We start from the raw sequence: 22550 nt of genomic DNA on the forward strand, positions 1-22550 counted from the left end.
AATCTCTCTCCTGTTGCCCAGTTTTCACTCCCATTTATGCTACATCCTTTTTCTACCCCCACCCACCTCTCTGAGTCCATCCTGGCCAATCCCCTGCCTCCAAACCCTGCAACATTTCTCTCAGCCTGCCTACAGAGCTCAAAACTTTCCCTGGCAAAGGGGGTGCCCCATGTTCATGATTCCCCATGCAGCCCCTTAGGAAGCTCCCCTTGTCATTCTCACAGAAATTCCAGTTGTTATGTCAACCATTCCCTATCAGAAATTCCTCCTGCAACCCTTTGCTCTATTCTGCTTTCCTTAAAACCCCCAACATAAACCACATGCACAAACACATACGCCTCAACCTCATTTATATCCTGCTTCTGTTTGCAAGGATGGCAAAGTCTGAGCTTCTGTCTGCAGCACAGTCCCCAGAACAGCTTCAATCCCATGCAGTTGAGGTGGGGGCAACTTTCACTTTTGGGGTCCTCAGCCCTCTGTTCGTTTATTTCCACTCTGCCTGCCTGCTCTAAACTCTGTACGAGCAGCTATTCCAGAGCCCCCAAAAAGCTCGGAGCACCATCCTTGCCCTCCCTGTGCCCTTCCAGAGCTTAAAATTTAGTTGAGGAAAACATAACTCACATACGCATGAGAAACAAAGGAGGAAAAAAATGGAAGACTGAGTTAGATCAACTTCCTAAATATGGATTCTAGACCCTAAGTGACTTGCTCCCCTACAGGTGGAGGCTGGGGCAGGACAGGACACATCTGGAATGTATGTGACGTTGTGATGTCCTTCTCACTATTCCCAAACACACCAAGATTTCACCTCTATGCTTTCCACTGGCTGTTCCCTCTGTCGGGTATGCCCTTCCTCATACTGCATGCATTATTCTACATTATTCAAGGTCCTCATCAAATGTCACCTTTTCAAAGGGACCTTCCTGACCTCCTAATTGAGAGCATCTCCTTATTACTCTCCATCCTCTTCATCCTGTTACTTTTGTTTACACTACTTATCACTGCCAGAAATTTTATGATGTTGTTCCCACCACCACGTGGATTTCACGAAAGCAGGGACTTTGCCTTATTCACCATAGACACTTAGTGTCTGAAATAGGACCTGGAACAAAGTAGACACTTAATGTGATGTTGAATACATGAATGACTGAATGAACAAATGAATGTCTTCCTACCTCTCTATTTGCTTTGTTGTAGTTGTAACCCTAGAAGTATATTTCTGTACTTGTACCCAGAATGTGAATAGGATGGCATGTGTTGTTCTGTGTGGAAGCCACCAACACTTCCAAATAGCTCAAAAGATATGTAAGTCACTACACATGTGGAAAGCTGTAAGCCTTGTGTTGTTAATTTTGGGGTTGATAGGGAGTCTATAGATGCCAGTGCTCCAAGGAGGGGTGTCCCAGGGTGCGATGCAGAAAGTGCTGTTTCTCCCCAGCTTGCATCTGTCCCCAGGTGTCTTCCTGTTTCTCAGCATGTTATGATGTCTCAGCAGCTTTGGTGAGGTATTTGTCTGTCACAAAGAACATTTATCCTGACTTCTCCTCCCTCTTCTGTTTCCACCTGTGCCTCTAGATGTATGTATAGGAGGAGTCTCCCTGAGCTCCCTTGCCCCCTCTCACACACAGCCCAGCCCTCGTCTTGGACCCCTCCCTTTCTCACTGGGCCCTGTTGCTGGGCTCTGAGTTGCCATAGTGACGGTTGCCAAGTCCCTGAGGCTGATAGCCAGCGATGGGGCTGTCGGCTCCATCCACGCGGGAGGCTGAGGGGGGCTTCCCATTGTGAGAAAGGGATGTTGCCATGACAACAAACCCCCACTAAGGGGCAAGGGACCAGCCCTTCCACCCCCCTCAAGAGTCCCCACCTCGGGCAACTCCAGTTTGGGCCCAGAAGGCAGAAGTCCATTCCAGACAGCCCAGCACCTGGCCTCCCAGTTTTCAACTTCCCTCCTACAGCGCCTGCACCTCTAGGGACCCAAGCATCTTGCTCAGACCAGGGGAGGGGCAAGGGTCCCACTGGACAGAGGAGGAGCAGGAGGACCCCTTGACCTCCAGGCAGATGGGAGACAGCGGGAGGGGACCTAGAATCAGGGGAGGGGCAGACAGGGCAGAGGTTGTGACCCCTGCCAACAGGCTCCAATGATGCTCCTGATGGCTGCTTTTGTGGTTGAAGAATGGGGCTGAGTCTAGGGGGCTGGGCACCTGGGCTTTTTAGGGGAGAAGAGCCTAGGTTGTGGGTATACAGGGAGCCAGGGGACAGGGAGCGTGAGTCTTCTGGGCACTCATACCCCTACTTCCCACAGTAAAACTCTCCACAGCAGAGATGCCTTGGGCAAGGGGGGTAGAGAATAGACTTTAACACATGAACATGTTTTTTCCACTTTGTTTCTGACTGCGATTTGCCTTGTCTCCAGTGCTTTGGTTTAGCAATAGACACTCAAGCTTTCCCCACAAGTGAACGTATATTCACTACATCCCCATTGGATGTATTGGCAACTCCCACTCCTGCCTGGGTTCGTCTCCCTCCCCTGGAAGGGGCTACCTTCCTCAGCTTTCTCACCCAGCCTACTCTCCCCTCCCCAGGCACTGCCCACCTCACCCCTCCAACCCAGCCCTCTCCCTAGGTTTCATGTGCTCCAACTCTCAGCTTGAAAGCCATTCTAACCACCAATTCATGTCCAGTCATTCTCCAGCCTTCTCATCAGCTTTTGAAGTTTTTTATTCTTTTTTTGGTTTTTGTTGTTCAAATTTCCCTTTTACAGTAAAACTATTGAGGTGACGGCCATATCCCGCCAACTCCCCCATGGCAATATCAACTTCCTGTTCCCTGGATGAAACAATTAGAAAAATCAGGAAGGAGCTGGGAACTACACCAGAGAGAGGACTTGACCTCTGGTGGACAAAGCGACCATGTTGGCTGGTGACTAAGGTGGCGGACTTGGTGCCCAATGGCAGCTCTGATCTAATGAAACTGAGCTGGGAGGAAACTGAGGCAATACCCAGTTGTGTACTGGAGGGCAGGAAGAGGTATAAATTGGTCACGATGGAAACAGTGGCAGTTAGTAAGTGCCACTATCAGCTACAGCAGTCATTAGGCCACCATTTTGGTCACTAAGAAGGGAGCTGTGTTGAATTTGAAGAGATTAGAAAATGGAGGATGTGATGAACAAGAGAACCATCTGGGTTACTGGTGGACAACACACGGGTTCTTAGGGTAGTCCTGTTGAGTAACAGAGATTATACTGGGATATGGAAAGGGAAGAAGAACAAGACAAAGTGGGCTTGCCACAGCAGATGGCAGTCACCTTCGCTGTCTTAAAAGCAGCACAGAGAACAAGGGAAAGGAGATCCTGGGAAGTGCCACTTAATACTAGGAAAATCCTCCTCAGTTCACCCTATCTTCTTACAGTCAGTAAGGTCCTGCTTCCTCCTGAAACAGGAAGCTCTTCCTGTCCACCTTCTCCACAGAGTAAGAACCATCCCCCCCCCGCCCCCCGCCCCCCAGACTAAGCCACTTCAAGTTCCAGCCAGACCACTTCCTATTTCAGAAGTGCTACTTCCTGTCCTGGATGAAGGCACTTCCAGTTCCTGCTGCTCTGCTTCTGCCACTTCCCAGGCCACTTCTGTCCAGGCCTGGTCACTTCTTGTCTGGAGCAAGTCACTTCCTGTCCCAAGTGGCCCATTCAGCATCAGATCAAGTCCATATGTGTCCCGGCCGGTTCATATCTTGCTATTGGCCACTGGACAAAACAGGACACTTCTTCTCATGGTAGCTGTGGTGACCCAACCACCCCAAATGGCTGGAGTAAGTATGTAGAGGCCTAGGGCAGGGCAGAGAAGGAGGCCCTGCTGCCCATGCCCTGAGCTGGGGTGGAGTGCCAGAGCCTTCCCCATAAGGCCCCCATTTTTGGCAGACTGAGGGGAGTGGTTGGTAAGAGGTCAGAAGAGGGAGCTCAGGGAAGAAAAGCTTTGATGCCCTCACCCCGGAGATGGGAGAGGCACAGGATAAGAAGACCAAGGGTAAAAGGAGATGTAGGGAGGAGGATGCTAGGGAAGAAGAACAGACCTAGAGACAGAAGAGAGAGAAAAAGAATAAGAGAGAAGAGAAGAGAAGAGAAGAGAAGAGAAGAGAAGAGAAGAGAAGAGAAGAGAAGAAAAAAGCAGTGAGAAACAGAAAGAAAGAGGTGCCAACCAAAAGACAGACTGTTCCCACCCCTAGCTCTCTGTGGGTAAGGGGTGCAACAATTCCTGGGTCATGATCAGAAGAGGAGGCTGAGACTTTGCCCCCTCCCCAAGGGAATAGGACCCAGAAACAGAGACAGAGACAGGGCACACATGGCCAACCATAGGGCAGGAGGTGGTTCGGTGGAAGCTGTAAGGAATCCTACAAGTGGAGAGGAGGGCAACAGCCACGAGGAGAAAAGGAGCCGGTGGGGCAAAGGGGGCCAAGGAGATGTGAAAGGTGTACCTCCAACCATGAATTACACTGGAGGAGCACCCCGAGAAGGGCTGGACCCAGGACAGCCAGGTGGGAGGAGCCCTCATACCTTGTAGTAGATGTTTGGAGGGCTTTGTGGGGGCCCATCCTGCACGATGTACACAGGATGCCCATAGTCACCACTCACCTTCTCATAATGGGGACAGAAGGGGGGTTCTGCAGCCCCACCACCCCGCAGAGCTATCCCTAGTTCCCCAGGCTCAGCCTCCCTAGGTCCCATCCCACCTCCACCCCCCAGGCCCAGAGACCCCCCCCTCCCAAAGGAGCCAGGACCAGGGTGGCGACTCTCCGAAGGCTTGGCCCGCCGTCTCCGCCAACACATGGCACCCCCAGCCCCTGCCACGCCCAGCAAGAGCAGCGCCAGCCCCCCTGCTGCCCCAGCCACTGCGGGCATGCTGGGAGGGGGCAGGGGGCCTTCAGCACCCCGGGAGGTTGCATTGCTGGTGGGGTCACCTGGCAGGGAAGGGGTGAAGGAGGAAAGAGGGGGAGGGGCTGAAGGAGCCACCGGGGTATCTGGACACCCAGCCTTTGGGGTCCCCATGGGCTTCCCCAGCAGTGCCCCGGCCCCTTGGGGACCCCACCTCCCCTCCACACCCCCAAGCCCAGATCAGAATCCAGGTGTGTCCAGCCCTTCAGCTCCATGCCAAGGAGTCCTCCCCACTTCTCTGACAGCACTGATTGAAGCGCTGAGTTGGCTAATTAGTTCTAATTGAGTCTTTTCCTCATTTGGTTTCCATTTCCCTCCCACCCTACCATCCTCTCTTCTCCTCTTTCCTGTATCACCCCCCAAAAAAGAAAACAGAAGAGGGAGAGAGAGAGTAAAGGCAGGGCAGCTGGGGTCCAAGAGCAGAGGAGGCTGAGCAAGACAGGAGGCTGGACCCCTGGTTCCTACCTGGCACGTTCTCTTTCCCAGGCTCTAGGTTGTGAGCTGCCCCTCGGTCTCTTTCCATGGGCATTTCAGACACAGGCTTTCGTGGGGCAGCCCCTCCTCGGGGACCTGGAGATGAGGATGACCAAGAGAGGGGCTGAGACAGCAGTCCCCTGATCACGATGGCACTGCCCCAACCTCCCTCAGCTCCTAGAGGGTGTGCCCCAGCCCCACTCACTTTGTCCCACTCGGAGAAGCACCTTCATGCCTCTGGTAAGGCACACACCCCCCTGTAAGCTCTCCAGGCCTTCCCGGGTCCCATCCGATGTGGCTGGGAGAGAAAAGCCAGAGGGAGAAGTTGGCACTCCAGAGTCTAGCCCCAATTCTGTCTCCATGCCCTAGCCCAAACACCACCCAAAGGTATAAGGGATTTCCCTTGGCTCTAGTGGTCCCCTCCCTCATCTGCCCTTAATCCCAGGAATACCTCCCCACTCAATCCTGCCCTCTGCCCAGCAGTACCAATTATGTAGTAATCGTGGTGTGAGCGGAACTCATGGCCCCAGAGGTTAGGGCTATACTCCTGGAACTTGATGGTGAAGCGGAGATCCAGGTCTGGCCGGTCACAAGTGAGAAGGAGGTTGGGGGCAGGGGGTGCCTCACAGCGTCGGCCCTGGGCACCCCCTACCAGATACAGCTTGTAGAACTCATAATTAGGAGAGGAGTGGGGGCCAGGAGGCCGGGCCCGGGGGCAGAGCAGGTCTAGCCGGTCCCCAATCTGAGGGTAGAGCACATAACCACCCTCTGCCTGGAACCTATGGGGAGGAGGGCGAGGTGGACAAGGGAGAGGTGTCAGAGGTCTGGCCCCTAGAGCTTCGCCCCCTCGCCCCACATCTCTACAGGACCGCCTTTGTCTGAGTGGAAGGTCTGTTCTGACAGAGCAGGCACTAAGGACTCTGTAAGCTAACGGAAGCAGCAGGAAGCCAGGCTCAGAGGTCTCCTGCCCCTTGGTGTGCCCAAATGCACTCTTCAGCCCGCCCTCACCACATGCACACTGCCATCTCTCCCTCCATCACCAGCACCATTGCCATGGCAACAGGATGCCAGTTACCAAGGAGCTGGCCTCTCTGGAACCACACAGCCTACCCCTCCCAGGTGATTTCACTATTCCGTGGCAGTAAACCATGGGGGCAGAGCCTCCCCTCCCCCAGACCACCACTGAATTTCAAGGATTTCAGAGCAAAGGTGTTGGGGGGTGGGGGGGCGGGGGGCGGGGATCCAGACCACTAGCCCAAGTTAGCTAAGCAATGTGACTAGAGGCAAATGCCTGGTCTGGCAATGGGGCTAATGGGAACCAGGGTCTGGAGGTCAGCTGCCCCAGACACTTCCCTGCTCAGTACCCCTCTTTCGCGCAGGTCTCACACTTCCTAGAGAAAGTGCTCCATTGCTCTGGAATTGAAGGAGCTGATTTTTCTAACCACAGCCAACACAAGCCACATCCCCCTTCTGCCCAGGTATCCACTGACCCAGCACAGCTACTACTCACAAATGACTGCTGCCCCTCTTTATGCATTAATGGCACACAGGGTCTCAGAACTGAGACCCAGGGGACTGCTGCTCTGTATCTTCCCAGACTCCCAAATGACTCATTCTCTCCCATTCAACATCCCACAGAGTGCCCAGAACACCCTAATTCCCTTTTCTCAACTCTGTCAGAATAAGCCTAACTAACATCCTCAAACTGCACCTGATACTCAAACTGCAGCTGAGAGTTGGCAGGTAGGAGACTGAGTAGAGAAAAGACAGGTGAGATTATGCCCAAAGAGATGGGAGGAAGGCAAGAACAGGGAATGTGAGGGAGGCAGTGAAGTACAGAGACGAAGGGCAATAATCCTAGTTCTCCTCTAATAAGCATATAGTATGTTCCAATACCTTACCTCTAATCCTCATACAAGCTGTAAGGATTGAGGATACAAACTCAGAAAGGTTAAGTAATGTGCCCAAGGCCACACAGCTGAAAGCAGCTGAGCTAGGATTAAGACCTGAGGATTTGATGAGCTCCAAAGCCCCTCTCTTTCCATGGCCTCATACAGCCTCCCCAGGGAAGTAGGAATTTTTCAAAACACAGAACTCATTTGCTAATGGGGAGTGGGATCTACATGGAGGCGAGGGACCCAGATAACCTCCCAAGGGTTCTGTCCTACCGTGAGGCTTGAAGTTTCATCTGACCCCTGGCCTTTTTTTCAGAGCAAAGCAAGCATGCCACGGAACCAGAGGGTCTGATGGAAGTTTGCAGCAAAGATGGGGGAGGGGGCAGTGGAGTCCTCGGAACTCCAGATGCAAGAGGGCAAAAGAAGAGGCTTTGGGGGCTACAGGCTTCTTCCAGAAAGAAGTCCCCAACCCAGAAATGCAGGAATATTTTTTGGTTGGGAAATTGTTCTGCCAAAGGCTGGCAAGAGTTGGGAGACAGACTATGTGAAGAGAGTCAAGAAGCCTTGGGGAAGTTGTCCCTAGAGCCCCCAAACTGAGCCCTCTTCCCTCCCATCTCCAACACTGAGTCCCTTCTGGGGAGAGAGGCACCCTGCCCTTCCCCTCAACGCTTCAGCAGCACCTACTCAGCTGCTCTCCTGAGAGCTGACATTAACCAGGCTCCCTCCAAGCCCAGCCCCCGACACGACTCAAGTCTCCCACAAACCCACACAACCACTCCACTGCCCTCCCGGCTCCCCCATGAACTTTCCGATCCTTGCCCTTTAGGGTCCTTCAAACTCCCAACACCTAGATCTCACCACCCACATCCAGCTCTGTGTGCGACTCAGAAGTCTGGCTCCTAAGATCACCTCAGTTACCCATCAACTCCCAGCGGAGCACCAGCACCCTCCCTCCAGCCTCCTCCTAGCTCGGAGAACCCAGCCCCCGAAATCCCCAAAGCTTCCACACTCCCTGCCCGGAGGGTGTGGGGTCTCCCCAGCCCGGGCTGCTCACCTCTTATTCGCCGAATTCCAGTAGACAGGCTCCAGGCTGAGCCCAGACACCAGCCCCCAAAAACCAAGCAGCAGCAGGGCCCCGACTCGCACGCCCCCCGGCCTAGAATGGGGGGCCCCCATGACCCCGCCAAGGCCTGGGGGGCGGGGCACCAACTCCCCCAAAGTCGCTCACCCCCTGGGGTGACTGCCTTAGCTGCCCCGGCTATTCTGCCCTGACCGCCCGGGTGGCTGATGCCCCCCGCTCCCACGCGGACCCGCTTCTTGCTGTGCCCGCGCGCCCAGCTCTGGGGCGCTCAGCCCGCAAGAGCCCTTGCAGGGGCGGTCTGCAGGCGCCCTACGCCTCGGCCCTGGCTCCAGCACCCCGGGATTGGTGAGCGGGCCTAAGTCGGGGACTGGGGGAGTCTGGGACCCGGAGGGGATGGCATGTGGCGCCGGACAAGGGAGCGAGGAAGGGGACGACGAGTCGGAGCCCCAGCCTCGCCGGGATTGAGGGCAGCGGGCTAAGGGAGGAAACCAGTCCCGAGCCCAGGAGGGGGAGTTAAAGGAGAGGCGGGGAGGGGGAGAGGATGGCGGAGGGAAAAACCGGAGCTGGAGCCCGAGGAGGAGCGGGAGACAGGATCCCGCAGCCCACGCCCCCACACCTCCCTCACCTCGCACACCTCCCGCCGCCTCGCCCCGCCGCCCCTCCTCGCTCCCTAGCGCGGTCTCTCACGCCCCCTTTGTCTCTGAGACTCTTGGGTCTGGCTTAGTTTCTGCCGGTCTCCCCTTCTGCCCTCGCATCGCCCGAGAGCTTGGAATCTTCCTCTCTCAGATCCAGAAAGGCTCTCGCCCTCTCCACCCCAGGAACCCTGCCCCTGTCGCTCCCGCAACCGCTGCCTCCCCGCTACCCCCAAAACAACACTGTTGCTTCTGGGAGATCTGGAGAGAATAATAACCTTGCCGGCTTCGCACTTTACCAAGCAGGCTGAGTTGATGTCATCACTACCTGGGTGAGGTGGGAGGGGCAGAGCTAAAGGATCCCCATTGTAGGGATGAAGAAACTGAGGCTCAGCGAGGCCCCGGGACTTGCCCAAGGTCATACAGGGAGTCTAGGATAAAAGCGGAAACCAAATCCAGGCTGCTGAACTCCCACTCCCGGGGTCTCTTTTGTCACAGCCTCCTGTACACTTTTCTGCTATCTGGGGGTTGGGTGAAAAGCAAGAGATTAGGGGGTAAACTTGGGCCCTTCTTGGATGGTTGTGGGGAGAAATAGGGCTGGGAGAGGAAAGGGAGTACCTACAACCCAAAACCCACATTCAGTCGGAAGGGCTGTTTCCAATTATCATGGGGGAAGGGAGAGGGTTTGCCTTTTTGGGTTGAAGAACCCTAGCTTTCAGCACCTCTGGGCAGAGGTGACATTCCTCTCCCCTCTCAAGCTGTCACAGGCCTTCAGTCCCTTCCTTTTGATTGTGAGGTCCAAAATCAAATCCCCTGCTGACAGTTATCTTTTCAGAAACCCCCTCCTCAGTGTTTGGTAAGGTGTGCCTGTGGGAGGAGCCACCACTTGAAATAACATACTTGCCCACCCACCCCCAAAGACAGAGCAGATAAATGGGAGAAATAAGACCAGTGACAGCCGCTGAATGAAAAACTCTCACCCTTGTCCCGGATCTAACGGGAATACAGACTGTGACCTCTGGTTTTCAGCACCTTTACTCTTTCATGTATGTCCTTGACTCTGGCTACTCAGTCACCTGTCTCCTGCGGGGGCCGGGGGGGGGTCCAGGGAAGGGGAAGTGGGTGCTCCTACTCCCCTTCCCCCAGAGCTGAGTAATGGTCCCTCTGCTGCTGGATGATGGTAAATAGTGTTGAGTGCAGAATGAGCGCTGTCTTGTCTGTCACTGTCTGCACAGTCTCACACAGTCACACGCAATAGTCTGACACACTGCTCCTACCACTCCTGCTCAGCCACTCTCACTTTGACCCCTGCCGCCCCCACCTTGGGAGTGAGATTTCAAACAGGTTCACCCCCTTCAGTTTACCAAGTTGCCTAGCAACCAGCCAGTCAATGGCATGAAGCCCCACCCCCACTCACTTGACTTCATACAAAGCTCAGCAGCCCCATTGGCTCCTGCCTAGTCCCACCTCTCAACCCTGTTTCAGGAACAATATGCCAATCCCACTGCTAGTGGACAAGGGAGCTCACTAGTACCCCTCCTGGCCCCCACCTCCATCATTTGCCTCCCCAAACAGACACAAAGACTCTAGTATCATATAACACCTTTTTTATATAAACTCACCCCCTCCTCCGTCTGTCCCTCCCTGTCCCTTCTCACCCTGGTGACCATCAGGAATACTGGTATCTGGGCTCCCCCCACACCACCAGAGCTGAAGCTGACATTCAAGGTGGATGTGGCGCATGGAGAGCAGGGGAATGTCCACCTCCTGTTCCCCCTCGTCCCCACTCTCCGTGGGCTCCGGAAACACACGCTGACCCGAAGCAGTGGCCAGCAGAGGCAGGCTAGGATGCAGGCTGGAAAGAGAGACAGGCAACGTCTGTCAAAATCCTGAGAGAGGATGCTTGCTCCCTCAGCAATTCACCTCCCTCCCCAACCCAAGCCCCAAAATCTGTGGAGTTAACTGATGACCTCACTCCGTTGGTGCAGTCCTTCTGGGGCAGAAAACTCAGCACCGGCTCCGGCTTCCCTTCATGCCCAGCCACGCTGATATCCCACACAGAGACAGCCCCGCTAGTGCTGCCACTCACTAGGAACTGCCCAGTCCTGGGGGAGAGAGCAGAGGCTTGCTGGTAGGGAGTCATCATCCTGGGGCAGGAACCCCTCACACCCAGGGACTGGGATCTGGGCTATAGCTGGGCATCCCTAGGGGCATTGGGACCCCGGGCAGGAAGGACCCACAGTCACTCACGGGTCCAGATCAAAGTAGATGCGCTGATTGGTAGTCACCTCACGACTCAGGGACCACAGTGGATGACCAGGCTGCCGGAGATCCCAGCACAGAAGCTCATTCTCCTGAAGACATAGAACAGGGGCCTGGAATCTGTCCTTCTCCACCACCACCCCTCGCCCCAAGACATGCCTGCTTCTCTCAAGGTTTACAGGCATCCCTTTAGCTTGGGTTGGTTTATTCCCATGTCTCTCCTCCAAACGTTATCAGACTACATCCCCACTCTTGCCTACCACCCTTTGGGATCTCAGGACATGACCCCTACCTTGCGGGCTCCTGAGAAGAAGCGGTTGCCATCTGGGTGAAAGCGGAGGTGGGTGATGCCCCCTTGGTGCCCTCCCAGCAAGGCGAGAGGGGAGCCGTCATCCCAGGCATACAGACCCAGGGAGCGGCTGTAGGAGCCACAAGCATAGAGGGGCTGAGCTGGGCTGAAGGCTATGCAGGAGATGATGCCGCTCTGGCCCTGCTTTTTTGCTGAAAGGGAAGGAACAAAGTGGGGGAGGGGCAACAGCACCTGACATCAACCAGGCTAATCAAGGGGGGCAACTGTGTCGTGTCTCCTGTCCCAGAGCTCATGTGCCAAGACTCATGTGTCTCCCCTGCTGGGTTTGTCACTAACAGGATGAAGACCTCTGCTACTCCCCAGATCCTTCCATCCTCCCAAAGGAACTAAACGCCCAAGACCTACTTCTTCCCTCTCCAATCTCAGTTTTTCCTGGAAGGGATGGAAAGCTGAAAGTTTATAGGAAAATGGAATCAGCTTCACCTCCAATTTCCTAGCGATACTAAGATTTTTGGAGACCAAAAGATATATAGTCGATAGGGCCTGGGCTCAGGAGTGAACCAGGTCTGTAACCAGCAGGTTGACCTTGGGAAAGTTTCAATCCCTCCCTGAGTCTGTTTTCTCCTCTGCCCACTGGGTACCACCTGCCTCCCAGGGTTATACTGAGGAAGATGTGATCCCCCACATGTGGCCTCTTGGCTCCCACAAAGGCCCTCTGCACATGGCAGTGCCTTTTTCCTCCCTCCTCCCTTGTGGGCACAGACGCTTACCAAACGTGGCTCGGACCTCACAGTCACGGCCAGGCCGAGTCGTGGAGAAGACACGCACAGTCCGGTTGAATCCACAGAAGAGTTGGGAGCCATCCAGGGAGAAACAGAGCGAGTGGGCTGCTGTCAGCTCATCCTGGGGGTAGGAAAGGGCTGAAAACAGGCCTAGCAAAGCCTCAGCTGTCCTCAAGGAAGTAAAGCTGGGCCAAGATGAGCCCTGGGGCTGGGTGGGAGGTCCCTACCAGGTGGTTGTAGGCACGAAAGGAAGCCCGGAGCTCTCCAGTGAATGCATCCCAGATGTGAATGGGGTTCTCCCGGCTACTGCTGGCCACACTGAGACAGACAGGAACACTGAGGCCCCGCGCTGTCAAAGGAAGGGGAGGAAGCCAAGTGACCCGCCCTCTCCTCTCAGCTTGCATCTGAGGGGCACACCAAGCTTTCCTCCTCCAGAGACCCCTGGGTAGCCCTTGACTCTCTCAGCAAAGGGTCCCCTTAAAACTACTGCGGGGAGCAGGGGAGGCAAAGAACATCACTTACTAGGAGGTGTCTGGCTGAGCTGAAGACATCAGAGAATACCAGCAGTAATCATAGATGGTGTCGCCTTCCACCATCCGCAGGACAGGGGCCTGGACAGAGATTTGGGAATGGCTGGGTCACTGGCAGGAAAAGGAGGCAGACTCAGGCCTCCAGCAGTTTCATGGCAAAGGGAGATCGTCTGTTGGCATTTAACCAGGCAGGAGAAGGCAGACGGGGTTAATATGAAGAACAGAATCTTGATCTCAACATTTAAGGATCAGCTCAGATTTTAATGTCAGATTTGGACCACCAAAAGCCATATAGATTTACTCTTTTGTTTTTTAAACACTTAGAGAGGAAGAAACAAATAATATCCCAACCCAGAGACAAAGAACCAACCAATGATGAGCACATTTACTGAGCATCTATTAGATACCATTTGAGGCTTTAAAAAAATTATTAAAGAGTCCAAACATGCAAAGAAGTATTAAAAAAATAAATAAATAAAAAATAACCCACCCTGTGACGCCTCCACCCAGCTTAAGAAATCAAGTATACAAAACAGTTAAAACGTCTTCCCAGTGAAACCTTCCCTCAGGTAAACACTATCCTGAATTTGCCATTCTCATGCATTTGTCTAGGAGTATATTCATACAGAGAAAAAACAATGTACAGTATTGTCTTGCATGCCTTTAAGCTTAATATTAATGGTATCACACCATAAGCATCTCTTTGTGATTGTGAGATTTAACCATGGTGACACATTTAGCTCTAATTCATGCATTTTCACTACTGTACAGGACTCCTCACCTATCCTTCTCTGTTGACAGTCACTGATGTTTTTCCATTTTTTGCCTAGTGTGCTTTTCCACATATTGGTACATGTGGGAGGGTTTCTCTGCACTTTCTGCTAAAGAGGGAAATTACCGGGCTGTACAGTACACACTTTGCCAACTCTGCTAGATAATGTCACGTTTCTCTCCAAAGTCTCATCCCGATTCCCTCTCGCAGCAGCAGCATGAGAGTGCCTATTGCTATGCATCCTGCTGGGACTGCCAGACTTTTACATTTTTCTCAGTTTGAAGGCTGTGAAATGGTATTTAGCTATGGTATAAATTTGCATTTCCTTCATTACTACTGAGGTTAGACATTTATCTATGTTTATTAGCAATTCAAGTACACCTTTTCATAATTTTTGTCCACTTTTCTACTTGTTTTTATTGTCTTTTTTCTTACTGATTTGAAGGAAATCTTTAAATCATCTGAATACCAATCCTTTCTCAGTTGTTTGCTGGACCTCAGGGTTACGCCGTCCAGCCATGACTTCAGTTTCCACTTCTCCGCTCGGAACTCATACCGCCAATGGCCTGGTAGAAAACTCCACTTGGGCATCTCACAGGTACCTCCAACTCACTCTGTCTATAAAGGACCACAAACTGCTGCCTGCCAACCTGCTATTCCTCCTGGGCCCCACAGCCAACTTTCAAGTCTGAAATCCGAGCATCAGCATTGACTACTACTATTTCTGACTCCCTTTTCCACTCCTGGGCCAACCCAATAGCAAATCCTGACAAGTCCACCTCCGGTGTTCTCTTAAAACTGTTCACTCCCCTTCGTTTCATGTGAAGCCACTGCCTTCCTGCTAGCATTTCTGCAACATTCTACACGTCCTCCGGCCCTTCCTGCACCCCCATAGTCCAACCGGCCCATCCATTCTCCACACTACAGCTACATTGAGGCCCTAGAGACCTTGTTAAAGGTGCTGTGTCACTTTCTTAAAACGTTTCAATGACTCCACATACCCCTCAATATAAAACCCCATCTCCTTACAAAACTTTATCTTACCGGGCATCTACCCCATACCCACTTCTTATGGCTCATCAATCTGTTCTCACTCCTTTAAAATCTCTACATCTTACCATTTTGGCTCTAAGTTTCCAGAAGGTGCCAACTCACCATACTCTCAACCTGCAGGCTTTCATGAATACCTGCGTCCAAGTCCAGAATCTTCTTCTTTCACCTGCCCCAACAATTTCTCCCGGTTGAATCCTAATCATCCTTTGGGCCTCTTAGATGCTTCTTCCACTAGGAAGCCTTCCCTCACCGCTCAAACGAGCAAGGTGCCCTGCTCCCTGTTCCTACAGCACTCCATGAGCCTCACTCTGCATCGTACCTATCGGAGAAGGCAGGAACCATGTCTGTCTTACTCACCACTGTTTCCCCAAACATTAAATAATGTTTTGATGAGCAAATGAAGACAGGAGACTAGTCCAGTAATGTAAGGGCCAAAATAATAGAACCCTGAATTAAAGTAGAGGCAGTGGAGTAAAGAGAAGTAGATGGATTAGAAAGATTAGGTAGACTTGATGGGATTTGGTGATTAATTGGATGTGGGGGGTGAGGGAAAAGGAAGATTAAAGGATGAAACCCTGGCTTCTGGTTTGAATACCTGAGGTCACTAAGGTGGTGGAAGGACTTGGGGTTCGTTCACAGGAGGGTCATGAGGTACCAATGTCCTTGGCGAGTGGGAGAATCAGACAGCAGAAGCCTCAACAGAAAAGTTTTTACAAAGAGAAAGAACAATTGTCTGGATGCAGCATTTGGGAACGAGGGCTCCCCCTTCTCCCACTGCCCTGAGATATGGAGGGCGTGGCAGATGCACGGTCTCCCCTGGAGAGGGCTAGAGGGAAGTAAAGGCCTCAGGCAAGAGCCACAAGGGAAGGAGAGCACTCAGGGAAGAGGCTGGGGAGTTAGGAATACGGTTTCCAGAAACAGTAGAGAAGGGAGGAAAGTTATTGGGACACTATGTTGGGAAGAAGCAACACACAGGTGTATGAAAACACCCAAAAAATGTCCTGCCCCAATTTCCCCATCTATATAAACTTTATCCACTTCCAAACAATAAATTTTAAAAATGAAAATATCTAATGAGTAACTTTTGGCTAGCACTGGTACACTCACAATGCTAATAGCACTTTAAAAAAAAACAAACCCATGGGCCGGCCCGGTGGCTCAGGCGGTTGGAGCTCCATGCTCCTAACTCTGAAGGCTGCCGGTTCGATTCCCACATGGGCCAGTGGGCTCTCAACCACAAGGTTGCCAGCTCAATTCCTCGAGTCCCGCAAGGGATGGTGGGCAGTGCCCCCTGCAACTAAAATTGAACACGGCACCTTGAGCTGAGCTGCTGCTGAGCTCCAGATGGCTCAGTTGGTTGGAATGCGTCCTCTCAACCACAAGGTTGCCGGTTCGACTCCCACAAGGGATGGTGGGCTGCGCCCCCTGCAACTAGAAAAATGGCAACTGGACCTGGAGCTGAGCTGCGCCCTCCACATCTAAGATTGAAAGGACAACAACTTGACTTGAAAAAAGGGCCTGGAAGTACACACTGTTCCCCAATAAAGTCCTGTTCCCCTTCACCAATAAAATCTTAAAAAAAAAAAAAAAAAAACCCACCAAAACTTTGAAAACAAATTCACTATCTGTATACAAGATACGCACAAAAAAATATTGACACTGTCTGACCTAGGATATTTCTTACTCATACAATTTCTCTTATGAAAAGAATTTCCATCAAAACACATGAAGATGTTCATTGAATAATTTATATATAAAAATCCTGCAAACAACCCAAAACAGGAGAATAGGTAAGAAAATTTTCTATCATACGTACTCAGGGCAATATCACACACCATTAAACATGATAGCTATGAAGACTGAAGCACCATGAAAAACATTTAGGATATGATTATTAAAAAGAAAAGGCAGTATACGAAACCATCTACCATAGGATTATAGCCACATAGCAAGCTTCAGTATTGTACAGAGCTTGGAAAGAACGAAGAAAACTTAAAGAACTGAATTTTGTAGAGCGGGTAATGATAACTTTTTTCCCTTTTCAACATTCCCATTTCTCTTAAATGAGTTTGTGCGATAAATTCTCAACCGCTCATATTTCCAGAGTCTCTTCTAACTGTATCTTATCTCTGGTCCTGAATCTTTCAGAATGGCTATACCACGCCCTCCTGGTCCTGAGACACCACCGGTTTCTTTTCCAGGAATCAGTGCTTTATGTATTGCACTGAGAACTCAAATGTCCGCAGCCTCCAATCTTACTGATCTGCATGCTGGGTAAGCATTCCGAACCGTCCCTGGAGCAGGACACTCTTCTTTAAGGAAACCATCAAGAACTTCCTTTAATTCTCACCCCCACTCTCCAGTACACACCTCAAGGACAGGAGGTGCATGAGTGTCAACTGTGCTCCCCACTGTCATTTCCAAATCTTTTCACTTCCTCAAACTCTAGCTTCTCTGTAAGTTCTTGCCATCAGATTAGCTCCCCCCTTTCTGTTCATCCTCCCTCCTTCACGGAGACTTTATCTCCTGGTTCAGTATCTCATTCCCCACAGATACTCCTGTCATTCTTGGTGACTTTCACTCCCACTGGGACTTCAAACTTGTTGTTCTCTCTGCCCACCATATTCTTCCCCAAAATATCAGCTTGGCTCACTGTCTTCCTTCCTTCAGGTCTCTGTTCAAATGTCACATAAACAGTGAAGTCTTCCCCTACCATCCTTTTAAAAATTGTAACTCGTTCTCCCAATTCTCTCCCTGCTTTATTTTTCTCCATGGCACTTGTCCGATTTTTTTTTCCACTTTTTTCCCCCTAGAATATAAGCATTATGGGGACAGAGACTTATGTCTGTTTTTGTTTGACTAATCCCTGGGACCTAATACAGGGCCTGGCACATAAAACATACTAAAAAAATTTGTTGAATGACTGAATCAAGGAAAGAAAGAGGGATCGCCCAGCACCCTGGCCTCTTCCATTCCTTGACTTCCTCAGCACCCATAGCCATGGCCTTCACTCTACAGTAACCACCCACTCCCGTAGTTAAGTCCTGGGCTTTGTCACCACAACAGTTTCTGCGTACCATCTCCGACCCATCCGGTTCACTTGCTCTCCTACTGCTACCAGAACAATGACTCAGCTTCATCAAAAACATATTTACAGTCCATTTCCTTACCCACTTTACATTCTAGTCGGTCATTACATGCATACTCCTGTAGACACTCTCAAGACACCCTTGTCTTTCTCCCCTGGCAAACCCCAACCAGACCCTCCTATTCCATGCTTGCACCCAGCTAATAGCAATGACTACTTGTGCTTATTGAATGAATACTTAGTACATGCTGGGCACTGTTTTAAGCACTTTATATTAATTCTTTTAATTCTCACAAGTTTGCGAGGTGGGTGCTATTATTATCATCCTCATTTTACAGAGAAACTATAGTCAGTTAACTCACTGCAGAAAGATGCACAACCACGCTAACTGGTCTGACTTTAAATGGACGGCAACAAATTTCTAGTGGGCACTAAGCAAAGCCTGGCAACACTACCACATTCCTTGGTGGTTCTGATCTTTGACTCCGCAGGACGGATCATTCACACCTTCTGCTCTCTCTCCACAGACCCTCTTCCTTCAGCAGATAACCTCCCTTTATGCTTCACTGAGAAGCCAACAGACACCAGAAATCTTCCAAACACCAAACAGATACCTCTGAATGTATCCTCTGCCTTCCTTCCTACCGCAAAGACTCTGCACCCATCAAAGCCAAGTCCTCTAATGTGCTTTGGATCCTGTCTTCACCCAGCCACTCACTGACTTTGTTACCCCTTCTCTCTCCTCAAGCACCAACTCCTGTCTACCGGAGTTATTCCTGACACCACAGAGGCATCCCGTTAACCCTTCTTTGGCCCCACATTCCCTCTGGTCACCATTCCATTTCTCAGCTCCCTGTCACAAGAAAATTTTCCCAAGGATTATCTATAGTTCCTATTCCACTCACTCTAATCAGCTTCTGCCTGAATGTGTTCCTATCAATGTCACTAATATCTTCTTAGGTCATTATCTAAATGTGCCTCATGCTGAACAGCATTAGACATGACTCTTTGCCTCCACTTTTGTAATTTCTCCTGCACCCCAACTCCATATGCTGGAACGCTCAGGGTTCTGCCTGAGCCTTCTCCATTTACACTCTCTTGAGACTGAATCCATTCTCAAGACTCAATATATCATCTATATGCTCTCTTACTTCTCAAAGTATATCCCCAGCCCCAATTTCTCCCCTTAGTTTTACATTTCACATTTAATATGCCTAAAACCCCTTGACTTGTCCTAATACTTTTTTACATCCCTGTTTCCTCCACTGGCTAAATCATACCACCATCCACAGGCTGCAAAAACCTAGACATCACCCTGGATTGCTTCCTTCCCTGCCCCTCCACATCCAACTGACCTCCAAGTCCTACAAAACATACTTCAAATCCATCCATATCTCTCCTGACACGACCCTAGCCACCATTATTTCTTGCTTAGACCATGAAAAGTGCATCCTGGGACCGGCCTGGTGGCTCAGGCGGTTGGAGCTCCATGCTCCTAACTCCGAAGGCTGCCGGTTCGATTCCCACATGGGCCAATAGATTCTCAACCACAAGGTTGCCAGTTCAACTCTCAGAAGGGATGGTGGGCTGCGCCCCCTGCAACTAGCAACGGCAACTAGACCTAGAGCTGAGCTGTGCCCTCAACAAATAAGACTGAAAGGACAATAACTTGAAGCTGAACAGCACCCTCCACAACTAAGAAAAAAGTCCTGGAAGTACACACTGTTCCCCAATAAAGTCCTGTTCCCCTTCCCCAATAAAATCTTAAAAAGAAAGAAAAATGCATCCTAATGAGTCTCCCTGATTTCACTGTTGCCCACCCACAATCCATTGTCTATCACTATTCTGTTTTAAAACTCTCCCATGGCTTCCAAATAAACTCCAAATGCCCTACTCACAAGATCTGACATAATCTGGCTACTAGCCACCTCTCCACCCTTAGTACATTTTTCCCCTCACTGGCCTCTGTCCAGACACGCTGGCCTTGTTTCTGTTCTTGAACACACGAAGCTCTTTCCCAGCTCTGGGTCTTTGTAAGATCATTGCCTCCTTCCTGGAATGCTCTTTCTACTGCTTTTCACAAGACTGATCTCAAACTCCTTCAGGTCTCAGCTCAAATGTCTCCTTTCAGAGAGCCCCTCCCTGACCATTTTGTCTAAATGGTATCTTCTAGTTAGTCTCTCCTCTTTCTGTTTATTTCCTTTATAGCATGTATTATAATCTATAATAAACTTGATTATTTATTGATTTACATGTTTATTGTTTATCTCCCAAACAAAAAAGCTAACCAGCTCATCTGTCTCATTCACCACTTTATCCCAGCACCAAACACAGTAACTGACATTTTGGTAATCACTCAATAAACATCTATAAATCAATTAAATATTGCCATGAGAAATCCACTACTCTTTTATGGGAAACACATATTCCTGACTAAAGAAGGAACATTTCTTTAAATGACTTCAGAATTCAAGGTGAAAAATGCTACCTATGCTAAAAATGCTTGGAAATTCATGGTGAAAAAAATGTTCTGTTTGTGAACAGGAAACATGTGGACTGTACTTTCTACATCTACAGGAAGGCCTTAAATGTGCAGTGTCAGATGAAGAGGCTGAGTTAGCCCTTACTCTTACCATTTCTGCACATTCCAGCTGCTCCCCCTCATTATACAGCTCTGAGGGCAGGTTATAAATCCTCAGGATGTTATCAGCACTATTAGTCAAGATGCAGGAACCATCAGGAGCCCTAGGAGTAAGCAAGAGTTAGAAAGCTAGGCAGACCTGTTTTCCAAGTGTTGGGCTAGGGCTCAGCCTACCTCTGGGGCAGGTCATCCCCCTAAGGCCTTGAGGAAAGTAGAAGACATAATCCTAGATGAAATTTAAGCTCAGTCCAAGAGGGATGTTACTCCTATTCCCACCTCTGTTGGATCCTTCTCCCAGACAAATGGGGTGTTTTAAGGTGAAAATCCTGGTGTGATGATCTCCCTGCCCCATTTTCCTTACTTACCACTTACAGCCTTTCAAGAAGTTCTCAGGCTGGGTTCTGAACTCTGACCAGGAACCACTGAAAAACTGAGGTAGCTGGGAGAAGCTGTAGTTCCAAGTACTGGAAGGAAGATGGGAGAACAAACCTGAGTCACCGAAGCTAGGTGTACACAGGCTTGGAGAAGTGGGGCTGAGGACTGGCAGATAAGGTATACCTCACACTTCTACACATGTCACTTCCAATCTCCTCAGATTCCTGAGTCAATGGCCATCACCACTTACGTGTATTCTTCATTCTCAGCAGCGGGTTCCTCAGACACACATTCCATGGCTTCTCCAGACCCCAACTCTGGCCTGTTCGTTTCTTCTGCAGGAAGGCTCATATTTTCAGAAAGTTCTTGCTCCTCGATTCGAGGGTTCAACTTACTAGGAGTGTCAAATCCTGTTTCCAGGGGAGTGGAGAGAGGAGCTGGGTCCCCCTCCTCCAGCTCCTGGGACACAGCTGGGCCAGACACAGGATCTGGGGACATGAGGGGCGGATCATCCCCATCGGATGGTGGTGGCATTAGTTCAGGGTCCGTATTTTTATCCATCGAGGAAGCCTGAGAAGAGAGACGGGCTGGAGCAGGGGCCTGGTCTGAAGACAGGCAGTCCGGAGCTAACGGTGGCTCCTCCGGCGTCTTCATACTGTAGAGGAAGCGCGGCAGACACTGGCTTCTGTCAGGCAAACCTCTTCCCACTGGCTACCAGCTGCCTGGCCTGCTAAACGACCGAGACAGCTTCAAAGTTCTCAAGGATCCGGGAAGTAGGCTGGATAAACCCACCTGTGCCTTACTTCTTCTTCCGGGAGGGGGCAGACGACCCCCCGGAAGGCGGAGCTAACAAGGGTACACCAAAGTTGAAAGCACCGTGGTCCTCATCCCGATCGGTCGCTACCCTACGCGCCACTTACTCTCGCGGGATTTGGGCCCACCTTTCGATTGGACCTCCACATCTCGGATCAGATTTCGCGGGCGACCTACGGGAGGGGCGGGGCAGGGATGTAACAGGTCACGGTTTACCGTTCCCATCAAACCCTGGGACTCCTAGTGCCTGCTTGGGAGTTGTAGTCTGAAAGCTTCTGCCAGGGCGCGAAGTGCCTGAGCTCCCGCCGTCGTTCTTAAAGCATCTCCTTCCCCCCTCACCTGCAGAGGGCGCAAGTGTTGTTTGATTTTACAGGTTTTGAACCTCTTTTTTTAAAAGATTTTTTTATTGGGGAAGGGGAACAGGACTCTATTGGGGAACAGTGTGCACTTCCAGGCCTTTTTTTCCAGGTCAAGTTGTTGTCCTTTCAGTCTTAGTTGCGCAGCTCAGCTCCAGGTCCTGTCGCCGTTGCTAGTTGCAGGGGGGGCACAGCCCACCATCCCCTGCGGGAGTCTAACAGGCAACCTTGTGGTTGAGAGGATGCACTCCAACCAACTGAGCCATCTGGGAGCTCAGCGGCAGCCCAGCTCAAGGTGCGATGTTCAATCTCAGTTGCAGAGGGCGCTGCCCACCATCCCTTGCGGGACTCGAGGAGTTGAACCGGCAACTTTGCGGTTGAGAGCCCACTGGCCCATGTGGGAATCGAACCGGCAGCCTTCGGAGTTAGGAGCACGGAGCTCCAACCGCCTGAGCCACCAGGCCGGCCCTTTTGAACCTCTTTTGCATCTGATTCGCCAACTTCCTCAGACTTCCGTCTCTTCATTCATTCAATAAATATTTATTATTGAGCTCTTACTTGC

The 22550-nt window shown here is 51.0% G+C and overlaps 2 protein-coding genes across 3 annotated transcripts; both read right to left on the reverse strand.

The window, feature by feature from the left end:
• Positions 1–2700: 2700 nt before the first annotated feature.
• EFNB3 (ephrin B3) lies at positions 2701–8837 on the reverse strand. Its single transcript, XM_019745159.2, has 5 exons — positions 8348–8837; positions 5885–6177; positions 5604–5696; positions 5390–5494; positions 2701–4950 (listed from the first exon to the last, which is right to left on the reverse strand). The coding sequence occupies exons 1-5, from the start codon at positions 8467–8469 to the stop codon at positions 4541–4543; spliced, it is 1023 nt and encodes a 340-aa protein (XP_019600718.1). The 5' UTR covers positions 8470–8837; the 3' UTR covers positions 2701–4540.
• A 1759-nt stretch (positions 8838–10596) lies between these two features.
• On the reverse strand, positions 10597–21723 carry WRAP53 (WD repeat containing antisense to TP53). Of its 2 annotated transcripts, XM_074320876.1 has the most exons (10): positions 21070–21723; positions 20810–20908; positions 20437–20548; positions 12883–12971; positions 12588–12678; positions 12349–12481; positions 11561–11769; positions 11257–11360; positions 10977–11111; positions 10597–10861 (listed from the first exon to the last, which is right to left on the reverse strand). In XM_074320876.1, exons 1-10 carry the CDS (start codon positions 21471–21473, stop codon positions 10615–10617), a joined length of 1623 nt encoding a protein of 540 aa, XP_074176977.1. In that variant the 5' UTR covers positions 21474–21723; the 3' UTR covers positions 10597–10614. The 2 variants fall into 2 exon arrangements, with proteins under 2 accessions (XP_074176977.1, XP_074176978.1); XM_074320877.1 differs by lacking the exon at positions 20810–20908 and having other exon boundaries at positions 21070–21607.
• Between the last annotated feature and the right edge of the window lie 827 nt (positions 21724–22550).

The sequence above is a fragment of the Rhinolophus sinicus genome, linkage group LG15 (genome assembly GCF_036562045.2).
Source record: "Rhinolophus sinicus isolate RSC01 linkage group LG15, ASM3656204v1, whole genome shotgun sequence".
Lineage (NCBI taxonomy): Eukaryota > Metazoa > Chordata > Mammalia > Chiroptera > Rhinolophidae > Rhinolophus > Rhinolophus sinicus.